Consider the following 15,684-nt stretch of genomic DNA (forward strand, 5'->3'; position numbering starts at 1 on the left):
TGGATATGCCTGGACATCAAGAAGCAGCAGTTGTAAAGACCATAAGTATATTTTCTTAATCATAGGGTCCCTGTTTCATTTTGTTATTACTTGCCTTAAAAATTTTCACTTATGCTTTTCCTGAAAACTTTTATTTTTCAGCATTGCATTATTTTCCTGAATATCAGTGGTTGGTGGATTTCACAGTTGCAGCTACAGTGGTGTACTTGGTAACTGAAGTCTACTATAGTTTGATGAAACCCTCACAGGAAATGAATATCAGCACAGTCTGGTGTCTGCTTGTTTTGGCTTTTGCCATGTATCCTTTGCTGTGTTCCTAAATTTTTATTAATTTTCAAATGATAATTTATATCCGCCTGTACTTTACAAATAGCACAGTGGATTGTTTAGTGGAGAATTCATATTTTAAAAATAATCCTGGATGTCTGTGATACTTGGTGAGGTATGTTCAGTATTTAATATCAGATAGTGTTCACAAGTGTGTGCATTGTACTTCATTTTTTCTGTAAAAAGGAAATGTTAATACTGATTTGTAATCATGTAATATGAGCTTTCAGAATGTTTTATTTCTGACCTATCTTCTACTGAACTGTACAATAAGAAGAAAAGTTATTAAAAAGATTAAAAGGTTGCAGCATTTGTCCACTTCCTGACAACCTTTGTTTGATGTTGTCTGTCTTATCTGAATGGTACTGTACTACAGATATCAGTTACTACAAATTGTGTAAAACGAATCCATATTTTTGAATTTTTTTCACTATATCAGTGAAAGCTCTTGCCTCAGAAATTTTAGTGTAAATATGAGCAGTAAACAATCTGACCAGCTGCCATATAGACAAGTGTACTAATTGTTGCTGGGGGCAGATTTGAAGGAGAATATAATGTCTGGAGTAGGAGACAGAGCCATTTGAAAGGTAACAGATTATGAAGTGAGAAGTGCTGTAGAAAGATGAGAGCTGAGAAGTAAATGGGGGTGGTATTGTAGAGAATCTCAAAAATGAAGAGTTGAATATAATCTGGAAGTATAGTGAAAACTATGCAGGGCTTTTAGGAGGCATATGTCATTAGAATTGCTAGAGAAGCAGCTAACTGGTTCGGTTGGAGCAGGTGGATGTAAGAAAGGAATGCATGAAGTAGGTGGCTGCAATAGTCAGAAATGCCCAGATTTCTACTTTCAGGGAATGGAGAGGAAACAGTGAAAGGTAAGCACCTCCTGAAGCCCTCACCTCCTCTTGAGTCGAAGCCCTGAGCCTCCTTCCATATTCAGATTCTTATTTCTGCTGGGGAAGGGGTTGCAATGTCCCAAGAAAGCCACAGCAATAGCCAGTGCACCTGTCCCAGGGGCTTCTTCAGGTGCTTAAGCGGCCCTGGGCAGCCAGCCATGCCAGCCACTACAGAAGTCACAGGGGTCCTGGAAAGTCACAGAATCCATGACTTCTGTGTCCTGTGTAACACATTCACAGCTTTAATTATGGGCTATAGTGGATATGGTGGTATTTTTTTTTTTTTAAGTTTAGCTACACTTTTACCCTTTAGGTTTTTATATCACATAAACATATGATAGACCATAAAATCATAACTTACCACAATACACACAAATGAGCTATTGTTTTTATATATGAGAATTATGTGTAATAAATATTTTGATGGCAATAAGAAGTTTCTGCACATTCTAATGTAATATAGAAAACAGAATATGACGACTGCATTAAGTGAAGCTCTGTACTATTAAATGGAGCTCTGTACTATTGTATAGCCATTATAGTTGAGTAGAAGAATATACAGTACTCTACCTCTTCTCTTGATTTTAAATAAGATCTTCACATGTGCCTGGCTCTGCTTATCTTCAGAGTTGGATTTTAGAAAGTATCTGGAAAAGGCTTTTATTTGGACTTATGGATGGTAAAAAATGTAAAATTCCTGATTGCTGTGTAGAGGTCCTAAATTATGACTTGCTTACTTTTTTATGGTTGAGTATTGGCTATAAAGTTTTTAAAAAATCCACTCATGTTAAAGGAATAAGATGGGATAGGATAACAATGAAGAAGATATTCACTCAACATACGCAAAGCAATACTCTGCATTTAACAAACTGTGAGAAGATAAGTTGTTCATCTTTGGATAGCTGCACACATCAACAGTTGTGCATGGTTTTGTGTATTCATCAATTTATTTAGTATAGGTTTTATGAGTTTGTTGATTTCAGGTAGTATCTCACAACAGAATTTTTTTAACGTAGCTGAAAAAGAAGAGAGAAGTCATGAAGTAGGTTAAAGTAAAACTTCTAAAAGAAGCTAATCATGGGGAGGGGAAATAACATAAATACTGGAAATTATAAGAAAAGTGTTAAGGTTACTTGGGGTTTATTTTACCTCTGACATGCCATTGAACATGTATTCCATCACATGTTTATGTGTGCAAAGTATTATTATGCCAGTATGCCTGGCAGTTTACCCATCCATCTTGACATGTAAAAGCACCTTAAGAAATCTGCAGCAGCTTATAGACACATTTAAATATGACCCCTGCAATTTATGTAGCATGATGTATACCCAGTGCACCACGGTACTTAAAGGATTATTGTCTGTAGCTACAGGAATCCTGACCCCTGGATATAGTAGAGACAACTGGTTTGTAAGGCAGCAGCTCTCAAACTATTAGCAATTTCCTCTTTTTATCATTGGGAAAAAACACAACTTTTTTCCTGAGGATTTTGCTTTAAGTTGCTGATGTGTAATTAAATTACAGCCTTAGTTTCTGTTTACAGCATATGTGAGGTTTCCTTATATTTAAAAAATCTCCAAAAGTTAAGGAATTCCTATGATAGTCTGTACATTATTGATTTCCTGAGATGGAATAGATTTGCCTTTACAGCTGTGAAATATTAATGTGATGTTCAGTTGTTGGGTTTAGTGTGCAAGTGATGTTGATGGTCTGTGATATACAGGAAGTCAGATTAGATGATCTGATCATCTTGTCTGGCTTCAAACTCTGACTCTAAACCACAAAATACATTCCCATAAAGGACTTTCAAACTTAAATCCTTGAATAATACCTGTGTCAGTATTCTACCTCATTTAGCCTCTCGTTTTCTATCAGAGTTTTGATGTAAAAGTGTTCAGGCTTTGTAATACAAGCATGCAACCTTACATAAATTGAGAGAGAGAATTTGGCAATGTTGAGATTCACTGTGAATGGACTGAATAACTAAAATTAACCACCTGTTCTCACCCAACATATTCAGTTACAGCCTTTTATGCTATGTTATTAAATCATATTGGAATATATTTTAATGTGTACAACAGGTGTAGTTTAACTTCAGAAGCTCATTAGTCTCCCACCTCTCCCTCCATTCCCTCACATGGACATCGTTATGTGTAAATATCAATTACTGGCTAAGTAAAAAGATTTATTCACATAGATACATAGCTAAGATTTATCCAAAAAATACTTGTAGAGACAAATGTCCATTAAAATTTGACTTTAGATTTCTTTTTTTGTAGTTGATTTATATTTAGAAGTTAATTGTCAAAAGTAGCAATAGTAACTAAGAGCAATAACTGACCCTGCCCCAGAAAGAATTTAAAAAAACCTAAATTCCCGTAACCAAAAAAAATTAGAAGCTTGCACTGTAAGACAAAATGGATTAATACTTACAGCAGGAGGTCTGCATTGGCTGCTATTGTGGGTTAAGAGAATGGAGGAAAAAAACATTAGAGGAGGGAAAAATGATTGTTTGCATCAGTATTTTTCTGTATGTGCATTTATGAAAATCTATTAAGAGCCTCTTCTTAATTTGCAGAATGAGGCTAGTGAAATTTATAATGTAGAAAGAAAAAAAGCTCTAATTTTTACATGAAAACCCTGACTCTGTGGCCTTTCACATTAGACTAATGTTCCACAAATGAATTGAAGTTGTTAAATTCTGTAATTTTGAATAGCAAATATCAAAACCTTTATGGTGAGCCAGACATATTGTTTTGAATAAAATGTCACGTTGTTGATTAATTCTAAAGTCCAGTTTTGTCAAATGAATAGTAATTTTTGTTTAAAAATATCCCACAAATATATTTACTGGGTGTAGTTTGCTGTCTTGTGGCAAGACGAAATAATGAATAAACCATACTGGGCACCTAAAACTGAATGTTGGAGCTTCATTTAATAACTGTATAGTTTTTGTACAAAGGAAACCAGCGGGTAAAACTAATTTCCTTAGACCTCTCTAAAATCTTTTATCCAATCTCAAATATGCAAAAAGATTTAAATCTGATTTAAGAGGGTTCCCTGGGCAATGGGAGTATTTCCCTAAGTGAAGTAGTGCTGTTAGTTCCTACACAGCACCACCATTGCTTCTTGCATCTGGCGGGTGCATGGCCAGACTGCAGCAGTGATCCCTGATTGCCAGCGGAGCCCATAGTGGGCGAGGGGGCGTCGATAGCAGTCAGAACATAGTACAGTGTCATTCCAGTTTACATGAAGGGCCAGTGCCAGCACAGAATGGCTCTATGACTAGTGAGCATTCTGTCAATTGCTCCAACTGCTCTGTCCCTCAAAATTCAGTTCTTAGGTTTTATAAGTGTGACCAAAAACAGATATTCTGAAGTGCATGAAATCAAGAGAAGGCAGGATGGCCAATAAGGGGTTAATTCCAGAACAGTTTCTTGTGTTCTGACGATAGATGCTCCCCCCCCCCCCCCCCATGATGACGAATGTTGAATTTTACTATTGATTAGGCAAAGATGCCAACAGAATCCTATGGATATTAGAAACAATGACTGATCTGAAAGGTTTCCAGGTAACTTTACATGAGTTGTTTCATTGCAACAAGCAAATAGTAGCTTTTTATATATTGGTGGAATTTATATAATATATAGAGTTCTGAACAGATAACCATACTTTTGGTTTCTCTACAGAAACTTGGTCTCGAATGAACAATACATTTCAAGAGTTGAAAGTATAAAGACAGATATCCCCAGTAAATTATCACACAGGTGGCATCCAGGATTAAGAGTTTCGGTATAGGAATATCTTTTATTGCCTCTTAGTCAAACAGAAAAATGGAGCTTTTAATCTCAAGATTAACTGAGGAAGATTTGATGACAGCCTGTACCTTGGAGGCAGCAGTCAGAAGGCCTGCTGTAACACCTGGCCCATATCACACTAGCACTTACTATTTTTGAGAGAATGCAGGATTCATTGTAAGCAGTAACATTTGTATCTGTCAAATCTCTTTTGAGTAGCATGGTTTTGTTACTATATTGTTTCAAATTTTGGCATATGAACTGGCTATAGGTTAGAATAATGGGTCACTCTGTAGAGTGAATTTCATGATTTTTTTTTAAAGTTTGCTGTTCATACTGCCTTAAAAAAATGAAAAAGCCAATGGTAGGCACATGGTAATGTAGATGTAGCAATTTATAGCCAAGATGCTTACAAATCCTGGAAACCTAAGACTAAATACCTAGCAGTGAGGAGTAGGAGTGGTTGCAGACGAGGGAAAGAAAATTGGGGAAATAGTTTTTCAGCAGTAGCATTTGTTTGAGACAATGAATGTCTCAATTTAAAATTAATAAGAAGGAAATTCTGTAAAAAAAAAAAAAAAAGTTATACAGGAAGAACTAATTGGGACATCTGAAGACAAACTTTTTTGCATTTTGCATCTGAAGACAAACTTTTTTACAACAGACATGAGTTACTTGATCATATATTTTTGTTTTTCTCCTGAACAACATTCTTTTAGATAGGATCAATTGTGGGATCCTGATTTGTTACAAAGGCCATGATAGTTAGCTGCATAGGAGGAAAAATAGGCATTTTACAAGCCCCTTGTCTTCATCTGCATAATCATAAAAAGATGGCCTTTTAAATAACACAAGTTTTCTAATCCTTTAAAAAAAATCATTTCACTTCCAAAAATGTCTTTGTATCATTTTGAGCACAGATTATTGTGCTCTGAGAGCTCAGGAAAGAGACCGGTACGTCCTTACTTTTTAATATTCATGGTTTTTCTTTTCTTGTTGTCTCCTTAACTTGACTGAGTGGTAGAATGGGTGAACTTGAGTTAAAACATAATTAAGGTTTATGGGAGGTCCCTGGCATCAAATTTACTCTTTCAGGAAGAAGCATTTTCAGACTAGAAATAGGATACAGTGTCTAATTTCATCTTTTGCTTTTCATTTTTAGAGTACAAGTGCAGATATTTCAGCAAAATTAAATACAGGCAGTCCCCGGGTTACATGGATCCAACTTACATCGGATCCCTACTTACAAACAGGGTGAGGCAACCCCGCACTAGCTGCTTCCCCCCAGCAGACCACGGAGACGCAAAGCTAGTGCCTCCCCCAGCAGACCAGGGTGATGCGGAGCGGCTTTTCTCAGCAGACACCTCAGCTTGAGAATAAAGGACTGAGGGAAGTGAGGTGTGGGAGAATAAAACTGAGCTCTGGAGAAATGTTTGGCTAGAGTTTCCCCTACAATATGTACCAGTTCCGACTTGCATACAAATTCAACTTAAGAACAAACCTACAGTCCCTATCTTGTACATAACCCGGGGACTGCCTGTATATTTGTGTTCTGTATAAGATACAAAGATTAATCAATATCACAGCAATGTAGGAAGATAATGTGAAGGAATTCTAGAATTGCTATTTACTTAATTCCCTTCATGTCTGCTTTAACAGTGTATTGTTCCCAACCTTTCTTATACTGAGGACCAGCAAACCCATTCACAAACTTTGGTGGGCTGGCATTTTACTTCCATATTTGAATATGGAATATGCAAATAAAATGATGCCAGCCCACCAAAAATTATTTGCATATTCAGTATTCAAATATGGAAGTAAAATGTTGCCAGTTTGCCAGTCCGCAGTATAAAACGCCATGGCCCCCAGAGCCAGCCCTAACCCCTAGTGCCCCTCACCTCTGCATTACCCCTCCCCCCCAGTGCCAGCTACTGACTCCAGAGTCCTCTGCAGCCAAACTCCTGCCCCCCATGATAGCCTCTTGCCTTCAGAGTTTCCTAGTGCCAGCCCCTGTACCTCAAATGCCTCAGAGCCAGCCTCCTGTTTCCAGAGCCCCACTGCACCCAATCCCCCCAGGTTCCCCATGCCAGTCCCCCATTTAGCCCTGTCTTCCTTGCCAGCCCTGCTCCCCTTACCACTTCATTACTAGCCCCATGCCCAGAGCCCCCCAATGCCAGCTTCCCATGCTAGATGTCACAGTGCCCCTCAGTGTCAGCCCCTCACCTGCCTCTTAGAGTCCTCCCTGCGCCCTCCTCCCCCCCCGTGCTTGCCCCACCTCCCTCACATAGCTCTGCCGCTGCTCCTCAGCTGCCAGCTGAGCACCGAATGCTTCCCAGCACGGCTGCTTGAGCCCACAGCATGCCAGGCTCCTACTGAGTGTCATGGCAGCTGGTCTCCTGATGAGTGTCACAGCAGCTGGGCTCCATGTGATGCTTGGCCTTGGCAGAGCGCTGCAGTTGCCAGAGCTGGAACTGGGGCTACGGTGAAATTGCCGCATTAGGGGCAGCCTCACTGCAGCACCAGCTCCAGCCGCAGCACGCCCATCAGGCCAGTTGTCATGCTGCTGCGTGAGGGAACCCCAGCTGGCATGGCTCAGTTGCAGCTGGGGGTGTGGCCTGGCAGTGTGCCATGGCCCATCAAGCAGGGGTTCAAGGACCACCACTGCTCTGTGAACCAGTGGTTGGGAACCACTGGTGTATTGTACAGATTTTTACAAGTTTTTAATACCCCAATGTAAGATTTAAAAAAATATCTTATCAAATCCACACAAAATGAACAAAACCCAAATTACTATAAGTGAATGATACACCGTAGATTATCACCATGTCATTCAGTGACTTGAGTATAGGAGTCAGAAGATCTGGGTTGGATTCATGAGCCAGATATTTACTACAACATCACACTATGCCTCAGTTTTCTAGTTCATAAAGTGTCAGTGACATTTCCCCATCTGGATGAAGCACTTTAAAATATATAGGTAAATACCACAGTATAGGTAAAAATAACAAGGAGTCCTATGGCACCTTAAAAACTAATAGATTTAATTGGGCATAAGCTTTCATGGGTTAAAACCACTTCATTGTGTGCATGACGACTTTGGTGAAGTGGTTTTTACCCATGAAAACTTATGCCCATGTAAAATTGCTAGTTGTCAAGGTGCCACAGGACTCCTCTGTTTTTGCAGATACAGATTAACATGTCTACTTCTGGGACTTGTCACCACTGTATAGATAGTAAGTGTTCTATAATAATCCAGTGGGAGTGACTTTGAAATTTGTTTTTATTTATGTGTATGCACGTGCAAGTGATCTTAATATTTTGCCAAATTTTTATATATATATAAAATAACATTTGATGAGATTTTAAGATCACTTAGATAACCATTTGCTAAAGGTTATATTTTAGTTACACACCAGATCATCCATATTCTATTATGAAAAAGTGTGTATCTTGACCCAGAAATGCATATGCTATTCAAAAGATTTTACTAAAACCAATACAATAGAATATATAAAAATGCTTTTATAATCTTAAAAATTATATTCATATAAATAGCTATGGTGTTGTGAAATGGAAAAATTGATGATGGTTTACATTTCATGTTTTGTCTAAATCATTTTCTGTTCTAAATAGGTAGCATAGAGTCGTCATTTTATTTGCATATAGAGTTGATATCTCTTGCACTTCAAAAATAAATTCAGTTATAGTGGACTACAGCTTGTAGTAGTAAGAGCTGAAAGTGTATTATGAAAAATTGATCTTCATCTGTTGACCAGTTATGGATTTAATTATATTTAGAAATGCATTTAAAATCAGTCATCAATGAAAGTTTAAAAACTGCTTGATAAAAGAACAGGAGGCCTCTGGGATGCTCATATTTGTGGTGTGTTGGTTATGAAAGAACTTTCCAGAGAAAATACCAAAAGGATTTCTCAAGAAATACCTGTCTTGTTTACTCTAATTTTTTTTCAAGAAGACCATATATAGGTCACTGCATATAGATTTTCCAATTTTAGGTAATCAGTAAAATCAATTATTGGAAATGAATTGGGCTTGTTACTCCTAAGCTCCAAAAGACCTGATTGAGCAGGGACTTGATTTTTTATTAAGACTACTTAAATTTTTTAACACTTGTGTAATTCAAAGGCTTAACTAACATTTGAGGAAAAGTTTTTGTGCTCAGTATTCAACATTCCTCTTTTTGGTTAAGGATAGTACATATCTTTGAGTCTTCCAAAAAATACCTCCAAGAAAAGAGGGATGGACTGAACAAGACATCTTGATTTCTTTAAAGCAAACCACAAGCAAGGGTTGAGGAAAACTTTTGAGGTTTTTTTTCTTTATTTAATGAAGCAAAGAAAAAGCAAAATGTGGGCGCACATCCTTTTTTTTTTTTTTTATAAATAATTAAATCTTGACCCCGCTGAAGTCAATGGGAGTTTGTCATTGACTTCAATAGTCAAGATTTTGCCATTTAAGATTCTCATTGTTAGGAGACTTTTTAACCTAGAGACTGGGTTGTGCATCTCCCACTGGGAGTTAGAATTGCATATATTCATTTGTTACTTTATAGATAAAATTCATTATTAGCATTACATATATTCAATCTTCAAATTTGATACATATTCTGCAATATTGTATTGTAAAATGTGTATTGGATTGTAAACATCCATTTTTCCTAAAAGCATTGACTTACAAGAATTTCTTTAACATAGAAAAAGTTCTATTTTTTGTAAAATGATTGAATATTGTTCTGGATATTTATGACCATAAGTCAAAATAAAATAATTCTAAAATGGCATCTGTCCAATATTCCATTTTGTTGTGAAATTTTGGTTGCATACTGACATTTCTATTATCATGAAGCATAATTCTATCTATATTTGGTTTAATTAAAATATTGCATTGTTTGCAATTTGCACATATAGGACAAAGCCAGAGTGTGGGTTCCTAAAGTGTGTGTGTGTGTGTGTGTGTGTGTGTATGATATATATGGTCATGCCAATTCTCTTCCAGAATATGATCTGTGGAAGTCAGTCTGGCTCACGAAAGCTTATCACCTATGAAACTATCTTGTTAGTCTTTAAAGTGCTACGTAGTTTTTCCTTTTTCTTAACCAACATAAGGTATAATTTTTTTTATTCTACATAATTACTTTTCCTTGACTTTTCTTATGTAGCAGGATACTGTTCTCATTGACCACTCACTACTTCAAAGTAGAAGATGGAGGTGAAAGATCTGTCTGTGTCACCTTTGGCTTTTTTTTCTTTGTCAAAGCCATGGCAATCCTTATTGTAACTGAAAATTATCTAGAATTTGGACTTGAATCAGGTAATTTTATGATGATGTTTATGAGCTCTGTTTATTTTTAATATATAATCAATATTATATCTTTAGATACTCTAAATAGGCTATCTGTTTTAAAACCAATTCTATTTGTAGATGTATTTTTGAATCTGCTTTCCCCAAACATCTTTTAATAAAAGTGCATCTTAAGTAATTATCTTTATTTTAGAGTATTTTTCTGCATAGATTTTGCTTCATGTTAACTGTTTGTTTACCTTTTTTCTGTTAACCCCCTTTAACCTAACACCGTTAAGTGAAGCTCTCCTCTAATGCTGAAAAATTATTTATATTTTTAAAGAATTAATGTAAATTTTATTCATGTTCATGAAGTGCACAAATATCAAAGGAATGTTTTCAAAGACTGTTCTTGCTAATAACCAAGTTTTATTGCATTGTGGCATACTAATTAGCACATGAAAGAGCTAAACCAGACATATGAAAACTTGTTTAAAAGATGTTCTGTTTTCTAGCATTTTCTTTCAAGAGAGATTGTATGTTTGCACCATGATAAAAAGTCTCTCTCTTTCTTCAGGGTTTTCAAATTTTTCGAAAAGTGCTGTGCAGTTTCTTGAAAAGCAAGGTTTGGAATCCCAGTAAGTTTCTGAAAAGCTTACTCGTGTGCTTTTATATTACTACAAATTTATTAACAAATCACTTGTTTTTTGTTAGTGAGCATTTATGGCTTGATTATTCACTTCTGTGCTTTGCTCTTATACTGTGTTTATTAATGCAAAAGAGCTGGATAAATTAGAATAATCCAGCTCTATATTCATATTACTTGACATGTCTTGATCTAATGTTTTTTGTTTCTTTTTTTAAATTTCAAATTGGCATTAGAGTAAACTATTAAACACAATTCAAAATTGCAGGCATTTTTGCCACCTCCTACTTATACCCTCACTTCACTTTCTTAATGCTTTACAAATTTTACTTAAACCTCAAACCACCTCTGAGGATGAGTATTGCCCTCACTGTATGTATAAGGGGACTACTGAGAAGTGAAACACTTTGCCAAAGGTTACAGATGGAGCACGTGGCAGAATGGAGATTAGAAATTGGTGGCTCTTTGAGTGCTTGCTTATATCATTTCCAGTCTGGGTTTGCGCATGCCCACATGCAGTTGTTGAAGATTTTTTGCCTTAGCGGTATCCATAGAGCAGGCTGTAGCTCCCTCTGGAGTGCTGGGGTCATGCTGTGGTATATCAGGTGCTATCGGCTTTACTGTTCTCTGTTCCTTCTTACTGTCCATGATTGCTGGTTGGAGTGGCTGGTTTTGCTTAACAAGAGCATTAATTATTCTCTGTTGTTTAGTTTGTTGTTTGTTTTTTAGTTGAGTAATTGGATTTAGTAATAGCTTAGTGCTTAGTCTCAGCTGGGAATTTAGGTTTCAAGCCGTTTTCTGAGTGCAGCTGGCTGATGCCCATCAGTGACCCTCATGAAAGCTGTTTGAAGTACCTGGGGGAGTTCGGTAGAAAGGACAAGTGCCAGATCTGCAAAAGCTTTCATCCATGAACTCAAAAAGAGAGGGACATTTGATTGAGGGTCCTTCTCATGCAGGCTGCTCTACAACCGGCATCCGAACATGGAATCACAGAATCATAGAATCCTAGGACTGGGAGAGACGTCATTGGCCCGAAGCAGGACCAACCCTAACTAAATCATCCCAACCAGGGCTTTGTCAATCCGGAACTTAGAACCCTTTAACTCAGACTCCAGTATTTCAGTGTTGACACACAGTGTGCTGCCGACACGAGGATCCACCCAGCAGAATTCTCCTTTATGGCACTGAAGAAGTGGTTTAAGTCAACACATTTGTTTGGCATCACACAACAGCTTTAGGCAAAGGATCTGAGTTAGGCCTGTTGCCTACAACAGTCTCTCTCAGGAATGCTGCTGTGGCTGGACCTTCTAGTGCAGCCAGGAACCCGCCTCTGACTCCAGGGAGTGATAGGAGGTCCTGGCCCATCACAGGGCCTTCTGTGCCCAAAGTAGGCCCTGTGGCCAAAGAACAGTCAGGCCAACAAGCATAGCAGATGCCTGACTACATAGCGGCTCCCATCAAGACAACGGTACAGAGAACCAAACCAGGTATTGGACCCCACTCCCGAAGTCAATGGAACAGGCCCCTAACCACAGATGTTTCCCTCTGACATGCCAAGGGTCCAGTACTGCAGCCTCGGTCTCTGGCCATCTGGCTGAGGTTTCCAATACCATGGTTCCCTCCTGTGACACTTGGAAATTCAGAGCTGCAATAGACCTCTTGCCAGAGATTGTCAAGGTGCCAGTCACCATTACCTTGGAGATCTCTGAGAGTGATCCCCTGTAGCATGAGACTATTTCTGGCCATGGCTCTGGTCTCTGAGGCCATGGCACCATTCTTTGGGCATGTACCAGCCCATGGTGCTGGCATGTCTGGGCCAACACTGGTTCAGCACTCTCAGTTGTGAACCTGTTCTGGCTGCTGTCCAGGATGGACTTGTTGCCAGACCCATGGCAGTCTTCTGCACCCAAGCCTAATGGGGCTACATCTGACAGCTTGACTGCACTTGGATGAACATCTAGGAGCAGCAATGCTTGACTGAGGCCCAGTGAATCCTTTTGGAAAGTAGAAGCCTTTCTCCAGGACAACTTACCTGGCAAAAAGGAAGTGATTCACCTGCTGGGTGGTGGATAAGGAGCAAGCGTCATTGCTGCTCATTCTAGACTACCTCCTGTATCTAAAGTTCCATGGCTTGTTGCTTTCATCAATCAAGGTCCATCTGTTGGCCATCTCAACCTTCTGAATGCTCAAAGGCAGGTTGGTTTTTTTCTCAGGATTTTGGGTCCAGATTCCTTTACGGCCTAGAGTCAGGGCACCTGTTCTTCTGTGGGATGTAAGTCTGGTGCCGTCACAGCTCACTGGTTCCCCTTTGAGCATCTGGCTTCCTTCTCTCCTGTATGTCAACCTATAGTAGTGGTCTCCAACCTTTTTACACCCAAGATCACTTTTTAAATGTCAGAACAAGTCAAGATCTACCTCCCCATCCTTTCCCCAAACCCCCACCTCTTCGTTGCAGCCCTGCCCTCCCTATTCTCCTTCTCTCCATCACTTGCTATCCCCAGCCCTTATACACTCTACACTGCCGCTTTTTTTTGGCCTGTCTAGACTGGACCACATGTCAGAAAAACCCCTTCTTTTGGAAGCCCCCTTATTCCTTGTGGAACGAGGAATGCAGGGGTTACTGAAAGAGCTTGTTTTCTCTTCCACTAAAAAAGCGGAAGAACAAATGCGTCCCTGGATGCAGAAGAGTTTTTCAGGGATATCTCTGGAATCCTGGAAAAGCTGCAGTCTAGCCGTACTCTCACTGGATTAAGACAGGATGTGTGGGGTCTGGAGTGGAAATAAGGAATTTGAGTATGGGAAGGCATGAGAGGTGTAAGCTCTGGGAGGAAATTTGGATGCAGGAGGAGGTGGAGAAGGGGACACTGGCTTGGGGAGAGGGCTTCAGGTTGGGGAGTGTTGGGGTCAGATGGAGGGTTGGGGTACTAAGCAAGCCACAGACTTCTGGATGTGAGGGTGCAGGAGTTTGGGTTGGGGTATGTGAGGGGCTTAGTACAGGGGGGTCCAGTGTATCATAGGCTTGGATCTAGTGTCTGGGGGGCGGTGCAGGAGTGTCATGATGCTTCAGACAGATGGGGGTTTGTTGGCCAGGCTTCATTTTTAAATAAAATACTATGTCAAACACAAAAAGTTTCTGCATTGTCTTTAATTATAAGAAAAGCAGGGAACCTGTTTTGAGGCAAGGGTCACTGACCCGCAGAAAAGTCAGTTGGGGGCCCACACAAGTGAGATGCAAAAAAGTAACTTCTCCAAAAAAAAACCCAAGCCTCACTAATGTGGCCCCAACTGTGCTGGTGGGCGATGGGGACATGGTACTGGGAAAGAGTGCTAGTGGGTGCTGGAGCAGGGGACAGGTTGCCAGTGGGGCAGGGAGAAGGGTGCCAGTGGGGGACAGGGGAGAGGGGACAGGGTGCCACGGGGGCAGGGGATAGGGTTCTGCAGCAGGGGACAGAGTGCCAGTGGGGGTAGGGGACAGGGTGTTGCTGGGGCAGAGGACAGGGAGTCCCCCGCACCTGCCTCCTCTAGGGGCTCTCCCCCTGCAGAGCAGGGAAGCTCCAGTGCCTGCCTCCTCCGGGGCCAACTCCCCCCTCCCGCAGAGGAGGAAAGCCCCAGCATGCGCCTCCTCTGGGGACTACCCCCACCCTCTGCAAGTTCCTGGCATGCCGCAGACCTGGGGGAGGGGAGCAGTCAGCGCACTTCCGGAACCTCTGGAAGTGGCGCGCAGCTGCAGAACTTCCGTCCACCGTGCAGGAAGCCGGCACTACCCCTATTGTCGCTGGAGGTAGGTAGTGTGGCTTCTTGGGGGTGAGGCGAAACGGGAGGGACCCGAACGCCTCGCGATCAACTGGTCGAGCCTCGCGCTCAACGGGTTGGTGACCACGGGCCTATAGGCTATCCATGATTCGAGCGCTCATCTTAGAATCATCTTACATGGTCTTAAGTAAGCTCCAGCTAAAACTGCACCAGGCTTTCCTTCATATGGTGGTCTCTGTTTCCGTTAAGCCAAGATATTTGCTTTTCAGTTTTCTTTCTGAAGCCACATAAATTGTAGAAGGAGTATAGGCTGTATTCCCTGGATGTCAGAAGAGCTCTGTCCTACATTGACAGGACCGAGCCATCCTGTAAATCCATGTAATCATTTGTTGCTGCAGTTAACAAATGAAAGATCACCCTTTTTCTGCTCAAAGATTTTGTTCATGAATGACTGCCTCAATTGCTACTGTTATGATCAAATGAATGTGATGCCCCCAACAATCGTCACTACCCACTCTCCTCTTCAGCAGCCTTTTTAGCCCAGTGTCTATTCAGGGCATCTATGGGGTGGCTACCTAGTCGTCGGTCCATACCTTTCACATCCCACTATGTGCTTAACTGGGACAGTGCTGCTTTCAATAGAGCAGTACTGCATGTTGCCACGTGGTCAGCTTCAAACCCACCTCCATAGATACTGCTTGTGAGTTACTTGGAATGGAATCCACATGAGCAAGCACTCGAAGAAAAAAGGTTACTTATCTTTTCATAATTGTTATTCTGTAAGATATATTGCTCATGTCCTTTCCATTACCTGCTCTTCTGCACCTCTTTCAGAGTTGCCAGCAAAAAGGAACTGAGAGGGCATAGGGCCGATGGTGATTGATATACCGTTGCATGAGTGCAGTGCTTCAGAGGGCTGGCTCTGTGGATACCATTAAAGCAAAAATCTGAGGCAACTGTGCA

At 40.3% G+C, this 15,684-nt stretch overlaps 1 protein-coding gene across 7 annotated transcripts in view; it reads left to right on the forward strand.

Moving 5' to 3' along the window:
- Positions 1-15,684, forward strand: part of TMEM161B (transmembrane protein 161B) — an 85,421-nt gene that overhangs the window by 45,444 nt on the left and 24,293 nt on the right. For 6 of the 7 annotated variants that reach the window (XM_075932182.2, XM_075932183.2, XM_075932185.2 and 3 more), the window contains 3 exons: positions 142-298; positions 10,201-10,352; positions 10,900-10,960. In XM_075932182.2, coding sequence (XP_075788297.2) covers positions 142-298; positions 10,201-10,352; positions 10,900-10,960 — 370 coding nt within the window. The remainder of the gene's footprint in view (positions 1-141; positions 299-10,200; positions 10,353-10,899; positions 10,961-15,684) is intronic. The other variant, XM_075932178.2, reaches the window with a different exon arrangement.

The sequence above is a fragment of the Pelodiscus sinensis genome, chromosome 6 (assembly GCF_052426305.1).
Source record: "Pelodiscus sinensis isolate ZL-2025 chromosome 6, ASM5242630v1, whole genome shotgun sequence".
Classification (NCBI taxonomy): domain Eukaryota; kingdom Metazoa; phylum Chordata; order Testudines; family Trionychidae; genus Pelodiscus; species Pelodiscus sinensis.